Source organism: Tursiops truncatus, chromosome 12 (genome assembly GCF_011762595.2).
Source record: "Tursiops truncatus isolate mTurTru1 chromosome 12, mTurTru1.mat.Y, whole genome shotgun sequence".
Classification (NCBI taxonomy): domain Eukaryota; kingdom Metazoa; phylum Chordata; class Mammalia; order Artiodactyla; family Delphinidae; genus Tursiops; species Tursiops truncatus.
Genome location: NC_047045.1, coordinates 31,758,113 through 31,767,143, shown reverse-complemented (window position 1 = coordinate 31,767,143; position 9,031 = coordinate 31,758,113). Strand labels below are relative to the sequence as shown.

Here is a 9,031-nt window from a genome sequence, read left to right as displayed (position 1 = left end):
CTAATTTATTGTATTATGGAGTCTCCTTGAAAACCGTTTTCAAATTAAACTATTTCTTTAAAAGATCTGCTGAAATTGCTAAGTGAACAAACTCTCATTCTTATCTTTATTTTTATTAAAGATTGCACAAACTGGAACCAAGACGAAAATACTGAATCCACTGTACATCATTCATTATAAAACAACATACATCACATTTGTACTCCACCAAATAGGACATTTTCTTTAAAATTATATATTGCGTGCTCTTAGATTCATGCTTTAGATATTTTACATTTGTCACTATTCTCTTATAAATAATTGCAACTTGACCAATTTGTACACCTGCTACCACTATATCTTCAATGCAGCGAGGCGCAGTCCTTGACACGAAAACAGATGAAATGGAAACAAGTGTATGGATGTCACATCTACCGAATTGTGACTACTGTTTTGCCTATGCAGTGAAATGCTAATGTAAAATACACACACAAAACGTCGTTTCAAAAGGCACAATTTTCTCCACAAAAAAGAACAATTTAAAAATACGTGGCGGTTAAATTCGGCACCCTCGAGGGCCCTGTGGCTTCACATTAATGTGATCCTAAACTCCGAGAGCAGACCGCCTGGCTTGGGGGGTGACGGAGCCTATTCGCGGAGTACAGGAGCCTGCAGCGCGCTGAGACCCGCGGCCCTCGGTACGCTCGGAAGGCAAGATTTCTTCAAGCCACCTCGAAACCTTTGCTCAGAGTTTCAGCATCGGACCAGCGATTTCTCACCGTTCCAAATGCGGCGCCCAACCAAAACAAAACCGGTTTTGTCCGCTGGGCCCTTCTCACCACCAGCAGTTCTTCTTCTCCCAGAACAGAAGCCCCTCTTCTCTCTGTCCACGGCCCCACACTCCCTGCTCCCCAGGAAGACTCGTTACGAGTCGCGCTCGCCACCGCCCCCGGCCTCAGGGTCGCTCTGGTCGTCGGTGAAGCAGACGTCCACGTCGCTGTCGTTGTCGCTCTTGGGCTCCCCCGGCTCCTGGGGGTAGTCAGGCTCCGCGCCCGGGCCGTCGGCCGCCTTGGCCAGCAGGTTCTGGCCGGGGTGGCGGGACTTGACGTGGCGCTCCAGATCCCGGCGGCGTACAAGCACCTTGCCGCAGAACTCGCAGCGGTAGGGCGTGTTGCCCTCGGCGTGCAGCCGGATATGCTTGTTGAGATTGCTGGGGTCGCCGAAGGGCCGCAGGCACACTTTGCACTTGAGCGGCTTGTAGCCCGTGTGCGTCCGCATGTGGATCTTGAGCCCGTACTTGCGCGAATACAGCTTGCCGCAGTAGAGGCACAGGTGGCCCGTCTTGGGCTTGCCCGCGCCGCCGCCCCCGCTGCTGCAACCCCCAGCGCCACCCGCCGCCACGACGGCCGCGGGCAACGTTCCCGCGTCCAGGCGGCCGCGGCCTTTCCCGGCCGCCATCTCCGACAGTTGCTGCGTGTGCATGGCGATCTCTCGGTCGATGGTAGCCAGGGAGCCCAGCTCGGCCGGGCTCAGAGCGGTCGCCGCCGCCGCCGCCGCCGCCGCCGCGGGTCCACTGAAATAAGAGAGGGACTCCGGATACTTGAGCAGCCCGCCGAAGTGCAGTTTGAGCGGGTAATAAGTGGCAGCGGCCGGTGAGCCGTAGAGTAGCTCCCCGTTGTAGACGGTAAAGGCCGGCATGACGGCGGGCAGGTGGCTGCACTCGCCACCTGGGTAGCCTTTGAGGCCGCCTGCGTCGAGGGCGGGCAGCACGCAGCGCTCAAGGGGCAGCCCGGCCGCCGGGGGCAACTGCGCGTAACGCGCTCCCGGCAGCTCGGCGGCTGCGGGAGGGGCGCGCTCCACGTGCTTGAAGGCGGACGCTTCTTCTGGGGGCCCAGGGAGCAAAGGGAAGCCGCGCAGAGCCCCGGAGCAGGGCAGGCCAGGAGGAGGCGGCGGGTCCCCCGCGAGTAGGCATTTGGGGTGGTGGTGGTGGTGATGGTGCGCATGGTGGTGATGGTGGTGGCCCGCTTCGCCCGCCGCCGGGTTCTCCCCGCTTCCCGGGCGTCCGCCCACCCGGCCCCCGCCCAGCAGCCTGCTTAAGGCCAGGCTGGCCCCAGGTTTGCCGCCGCCCTCCTCCCGGTAGGGGTCGCAGTGCGCGGCCGCGGCTGCCCTGGCCAAGCCAGCGGGCTTGAAAGCCGAACGCACGCCAGGATAGAAAGCCAAGCCGCCGCCCCCCGCTGGGGAACCTCCCACGATGCCGAGGAAGTGGCCGTGTCCCCGGGCGGCACCACTCATGTCCAGGATGCGCTCTGGCTGCTCCTTGCCCTTCTTGGACGGCCCCCACTTGGCCAGGGGTGGCGAGGTGGCTGAGGGCGCGGAGGAGGCCTCGCGCTTGATGCTCTCCCGCGCTCCGCAAGCCTGGAGGGCCGGCGGGACCTGCGGGTGGGCCCGAAGAGTGCCCGCCGGGGCGGCCGCAGCGAAGTCTGGCGCTGGGGGTTTCGGGGAGAGGCGAAGGCCATCCGCCGCCGGGGCAGCGCCTTGGCGAGCCGTGTGCTCGTGGTGCAGGTAGGCGCGGCCCCCGCCGCTGCTGAGCACACAGTGGAAACGTAGGTGCGCCTTAAGGCTGTTGGGGTATCTAAACGTCCTCCAGCAGTACCAGCAAATGTAGCGCTCCTCCCCTGGGCGAGAAAAGGTGAAAAAGCGACCCAGTGAGAAGCAAGCAAGCGAGAGAAAAAAAGCGCCAGCGCGCCCAAGGCAAAGCCCAGGTTTTGACCAGCAGTATGGGAAGAAGCAGGAGTATTCTTGGGTTCCGGCGAATAAGGGAGTTCGGTAGCCCCATTGTAGCGAGGACTCCGAGAAGCCCCAAATGGCCAACTTTGTCACCATCTCCATCCTCTGAGACTACTCAGGGGCCGAGAGGGGTGACCTGGGCCTTTCCAACGAAGACTTCCTCCGGGCCATGCGAGCTAATCTTCCTTGGGAGGGCAGCGCTCAGGCAGGCTGGCCAGGGAAGAGCCGAGAGCAGCTGTTGCTTTAAATCAAGTGTTTGGGGCTGTGCTGGGCCTGGGCCCATCTGTTGGCGTTTGCAGAATAGGTGGCGTATGTCAAGGAGTTTGGGTAAACTGAACAAAGGCCAATCTAATGGTCGTGAGCGCCTCATTACCAGGCGAGACAATATCCTGTATGTATGGGCCATATGTAATCATTCCTTTTCATAGAACAATGTCTTTTATGTCCACTACCCACCCTCCCCACCCCCTCCCAGCCTTAAACACTTTGCCTGAGGTTTTCCTGGAGCGTGACCAACTGAAGGACCACATAGGGACTATGATTTGCTATTCTTCAAAATTATTTGTATCTTTATTTCCTCTTTAACTCCATTTAATTTGATGGGAGAAAAGAAAAAGTCTTATGTCCCGATACTCTAAAAACAGAAGGATGATGTTGCATTACCTTATCAGTTGTTCCACCTGGTAATTAATTAACTCCTAGATAGCTGCACAAATCCAAGCTTAGTAAAGTCCTTGTAAAATATATATGATGTGTGTGTGTGTGTGTGTGTGTGTGTGTGTGTGTGTGAATAATATACTCAACTTTTGATAAGTGCACCATTTTATATCAGGGACTATATACATGCTTTTGGCATCAAACCTTTTTTGTGTGTTTAATATTATTAACAGTTGTTTTTAAATTTTGCTAGGGTCTATGAACACAATCAAAAGACACATGTATGAAACAGATTTTGATCACATGGTAGAAGTTAATTTTTACTCAAAAAGATCATGTTACATCCCTACAGAGAACAACGAGCTTGCAATTGGATGTCTTTTTTTTTTTTTTTTTTTTTTTTTTTTGCGGTACGCGGGCCTCTCACTGTTGTGGCCTCTCCCATTGCGGAGCACAGGCTCCGAACGCGCAGGCTCAGCGGCCATGGCTCACGGGCCCAGCCACTCCGCGGCATGTGGGATCTTCCCGGACTGGGGCACGAACCCGCGTCCCCTGCATCGGCAGGCAGACTCTCAACCACCGCACCACCAGGGAAGCCCTGGATGTCTTTTTAAATGCTGTGGTTGATCAATAATACTGAAGGGAAGGATGTCTATGAGAAAGAAGTTAGTTGAGCCACAAGGAAGTATCCAAAGTAAATGTCAGTTTCATTAAATGTAATGGGAAAGTTAAATTTTTCCTCCTTGCACACAAGTAGCTTAAACTACTAAAACATTACTAAAGAAACAACAATGGGGGGAATTTTCAGATATTCCTCCCTTCATGTATTTTGCTTCTGAATTTGTATAAAGCAAGTAGTCCTCCCAGATAACTAAGGTGGAAGTTCAAGTAAGGAGCAGATTATTCCAGCTGAAGCCAAGGTAGAGCAGAACGAAAAAGAAGGGAAGAGGATTTGCCTATGTGCCCTATCCTAATTATCTATGGAAGACTTAAACAAAAATCAATTCAATATTTCTGTTGTATTGAACAGCCATGTAAAATAAATCTTCATAAGAAGAGAGGGAGAAGAGACTTCCTGAGTTCTCTTGGTGGGTATGTTGATTTAATATATTAAGTAACCTTCTTCCTGCTAAGTTCAGAACCTCCCTCTCATCACCCCTTTTTAAAGAGAGCACTTTCAGAGGCTGCCCTAGAGTGACTCAGCTCAATGCAAAGCCAAGTAAGCTTTGTTCCTAAAACAAAGAGTCAGTATTTTTGTTAATCTTACTATGGAATTGAAACCCACTGGGGTTAGTCAATATTGGAAGAATAGCAGTCATCCCTACTTATTTCTTCCTCTTTCCAAGGTTTAAGCAAATGTATGTTTTCTGTTTCACTGTTTTTTTGTTTGTTTGTTTATCCTAATGAACTGACATGTTCTCTGGATCCTGAAATCCAACCTATGCCAAAAGTACCAAACACACTTCATAAGTGATTTTGCCTCCTCTCCTGGATGTAACTCTAAGGTGGTCAAGATTTCAAGCACCTCAAAGCTGTGGAAATCAGGGTTCAAAGTAACCCACACATTCCCCAAAAGGAAAATGGTGTCTCTTTTGATATCTGTGACCATATGATGTTTATAGGCTCTATTGACTGAAATGAAAACATGAGGGCCACCACTCAAAAAAGTTGCTTTTGTACTATTTGACAGTGTCTAAAGAAGGGTGTTCTGTGCAAAAATTCCTGGCCCCCAAAGGCCAGGAGTCCTTGAAATTGTTCTATAGTGGCAGATTTGAGAGTTTTCCACTATGGGGCTTTTGTCATGTTTCCCTTTTACTGGAAGAAGTTGACAAGAGGATGTAATGTGATGCAAGGAACAAACTAAGATAACTTTTATGAATACTGTACATACAGATCTACCCACAAAATCAATAGAATTAGTTTACAGAAGACAGTGACACTCTGAAGTGAAGTGATTCATCATTTTGAATTAACTTCATTCTCTTATTCATTAATTGTTTCTTAAGTCCCACACTAGTATTGAGATCTTTAACTCTATTTCTAAAGGAATGAGATTGAGCAGGAAATTCAGGAGAATGTGTTAAAATAGTTGACGGCATCCATGATGTTGAGTTTAAATATAACTGTGTCTTTAGGAGAAATTACAAAACAAAAACAACTGGCAAAGAACAAAGAAAGTCATGGAAGTGTTGTGCAATAACAAGGAGTCTCAAGATCTTAACTATTTTAGCACCTCCCAGCCTTTTTCCACAGGAAGTGTTCCTCAGTGTTCTAGGGAAGGTTTGAAAATGTTTTTCTCTTCAGTTACTGCACCTTAATTTGCATAAATCCGCTCTTGGCTTTGGAAGGGGTCAAATAAATCTGAGAAGAAACTGGGATACATCCCAGTTTCGATTTAAGTAGGGAGAGGGAAATGAATAAATACCATTTAAATGGAAGGGCCTCAGTACCTGCCAACTGACCAGCTGTAAGTACCGTAATGCTTCTAAAATGCTGTAGAAATACGTTACTTTCCTCCAAACCAGTGAATAGATGCCCCTCGGTTTGAGTTACACTTTTTGGAGCTCATGAGGTGGTTACCCTAACACTACGTTAAAGCATCTTTATTGATTCTTAGGTGAGTAAATAACTGTCTCTTTGGGTATGCAATCAGAAAGGATGACCTGCATGAAATTCACGAAGAGTATTTTTTCCCTGCCATCGAGAGCCAGATTATTATGGTTTGTTTTTATCATTTACTGTTGATTTAAAGGAGGTAGTGATGACGTCGCCTCTGCCCACTCCGACAGGGAGTATGAATTCAGTTTTACACAGCGCAGGAAAAAGGCCCTTCAAGTCTAGGGACGGGCCCAAAGACCGGAGGAGGGCTGGACTCTCGCCTACCCGCGCTGACCCGAAGGCTTTCTCAGAGGCGGTACCTTTCTCGTCATGCGTCGGAGTTGCAGTCGTGGGGATGTCAAACCACTGCGCCAAGGAGTTGGAATACCACACGGTCAGCTCCTCCCCTGGCTGGACGTCTCGCAGCGCTCGGTAGAAGATCTGGGACGCAAGGAACAGGACAGCTTGCTGTCATTTCCTGGGTAATCGGTCAAAAAACAACTGAGAGGAAAGGTTCGATTCCGCGCTCTGACTCTGTGTGACGCTGGGAAAACTATTGGACCTCTCTGAACCTCAATTCCCTCATTCTTCAAACCGGGAAAATAATAGTATCTACCTTATAGGGTTGTTGGGACGTTTAAATGAGACCTCTAGCTAAAGTGCTTTGCTCTTAATATCAGTGACTGTTCGGTAGATAGAACTGGCAGTGGGGTGGGGGGGGAAGCCCACAGTACCTGTCCTCCGGGTAAGTCTGCAATAGCTTCGAGAGTCTGTTCCTGGGGGTTCCTGGCTGCCCGGATTAACCCTATCCACTCCAGCGGGGAGCCCCCCGACTCGTCCACCAGCTCCCCTCTCACCATGCGCACCTGCAACACAAGCAGTGGTCGTTCTCCCCCGTGCCACGACCAGGCCCACAACCCATCGGGCAAGTGTATCCGCCACCCCCAGCCGACTCAGGAAAATGCTCATGTTGGCCAGACCGCTGTGGGCTGCTGGGAGGAGAGTAAGTCCTTAGGAACCTTGCTTGGGGGAGGGAGGAAGAGGGGAGGCTGGCTAGTATAACGGTTCCCCCCCCCCCGCCGACCCCGCCCATCTTGTCCCACTTTGACAGCACGAGGAGTGAAAGCATCCTGCCCAAGCGCCTGGGCACATCTCGTGCCAAGACGTCTCCCACCCCCACCGCATCTCTCCGTCTCGCAGTTTTAAGAGCAGCCCCGACACCGGGCTAGAGACGTTTCTAAGTCAGTCCCAGAACGCAGGGTGTCCCGCGCCTCTTCTCTTGCCTCCGCATTCCAGCGGCACCGCACCAAAACGCGGAGCTGCACGCGAGCCCCGCGGCGAAACTGTCTGAACAAAGCGGCCGCGCGCTGGCCGGCCATTTAAAAGCAATTAAAGCGCGTTTAAAGAAGATGGAGCGGTGCACGGCGAGCCCGGCTATACTACTCTGGGGAAGAGGATGATTGCGTGATGAGCCAGATGCGGGTCCCGTCGACCGGGCCCGGAGCAATTCCTTACAAGAAAGCTGTAGTCTAAAGTCCTCTTCCCAGTCACCCCTGCCCACGCCACCGGACTCCTGCCTTCATTCCTGGTGTCAGTTGACCGACCTTCGCCCGCTGAGACGCCTCGGGGCGGGCGGGGGCCTGTTAGAACCTCTCTCTGGTCGGGGTTCGCGACGCTGTTCGGGAAGTCGGAGCGAGCGTGTTGGCCCTGACGCCTCCCAACTGCGATTCTGGCCCCTCCGAGCCCGGCTGCAGGCGCTCAGCCCCGGTGCCCCTCGCGGCTGGGCGCTCCTCGTCCTCGGAGTCTGCGTCAGAGCCACCACCTGGCGCACCCTCTCTCCATTCACCCCGAACCCGCAAGCAGACACCCGTGGAAGGAAACACCTGGGGAGGTTCTAGGAACTGAGAGTACCCAAGGATAAATTTTTCGGAGACGATGAGATCAAATTATTTGAAGTCAAATTTAAGCCTCAAATTAGCTCATTGAAGGGCAGAAGGTAAGAAAAGTCCTCAGCGCCTGTGAGTTGTATAAAAGAGAAAAGGCATATTTGCCAAGAGAGGAGAGATGCGGCGGGAGGAGGGGTCGCCTCTGCGAAGAACACCTCAGCGCTCCGGGGAAATCGGGGGTTCCGAGTGGTCCCGGCACGTAAAGAGCCCCACGCACCCCACCCGGGGGCTGTCCCCTCTCAGCCACGTCCTCTCCCCTAGCCCGGCCCACGTCCAGCTCTCGGCTAGTGCGACTTGTGGGAAATGATCGGAGTCCCCTTCCAACTGGCAGAATTGACAGATAACGACTCAGTCACCCCTTTCCTCCCCTGGCCCTATCCACCCCTTTCCTGGAGGGGATAAGGGGAGGCGAACGAACGGCAGGGGGCGGAGGTCGGAATGGCTAATACCTTTTTCTTGGGCCCGGGTTCCCTGCGGTCTGACAGGTACTTGCCCAGCTTGAAGGTTCCAGGCACCGGCCCGAGGCGCAGGCCGGCCGGGATGCAGCAATCGGCACTCACGCTGGTGGCCGGAGCGCGAGCGGCTCCGTGCATTGCTGCCGCCGCCGCCAGGCAGGCGCTCGGGCGCACTGGGTCCTCGGCAGGGCGCGAGCGACAGAGCCTGAGCCGCGCGCTAGCTGGCTAGCCGCGCCCCGACGTGCGTTCTCCGCCCTCGGAGTGACGCGGCCGGGCCGGCACTGCGCCTTTTCAATCTGGGCGGGCGCCTTTTGGCACCGCTAGCGCAAGGGCGCGGAGTTTGGTGAGAGAGTTGCGCTGCAGAGCAGCTGCAGAGTCCCACCCGAGAGGGTCACATGGAATGGTTCCCTCAGCCCCCTGCATAATCGAGGCCTCTGAATGGCTGGCGCACAATGGTCCAGGCGACCTTCCCATTCCTAAAAATCCAATTTGTCAAGGGCGAAGAAAAGGCGCTGGTGAATCAAAGGTCCGGCGGGACCATTAATCCTCAGCATGGGGCATTGTCCTCGAGACAGTTACGATATTTTAAGTGACAAATCCACTGTATAA

The 9,031-nt window shown here is 53.0% G+C and overlaps 1 protein-coding gene across 1 annotated transcript; it reads right to left on the bottom strand.

Moving 5' to 3' along the window:
• Positions 1 to 402: 402 nt before the first annotated feature.
• On the bottom strand, positions 403 to 8,560 carry PRDM13 (PR/SET domain 13). The gene is made up of 4 exons (XM_004313623.3): positions 8,417 to 8,560; positions 6,756 to 6,887; positions 6,342 to 6,462; positions 403 to 2,654 (listed from the first exon to the last, which is right to left on the bottom strand). The coding sequence occupies exons 1-4, from the start codon at positions 8,558 to 8,560 to the stop codon at positions 904 to 906; spliced, it is 2,148 nt and encodes a 715-aa protein (XP_004313671.1). The 3' UTR covers positions 403 to 903.
• Positions 8,561 to 9,031: the final 471 nt, after the last annotated feature.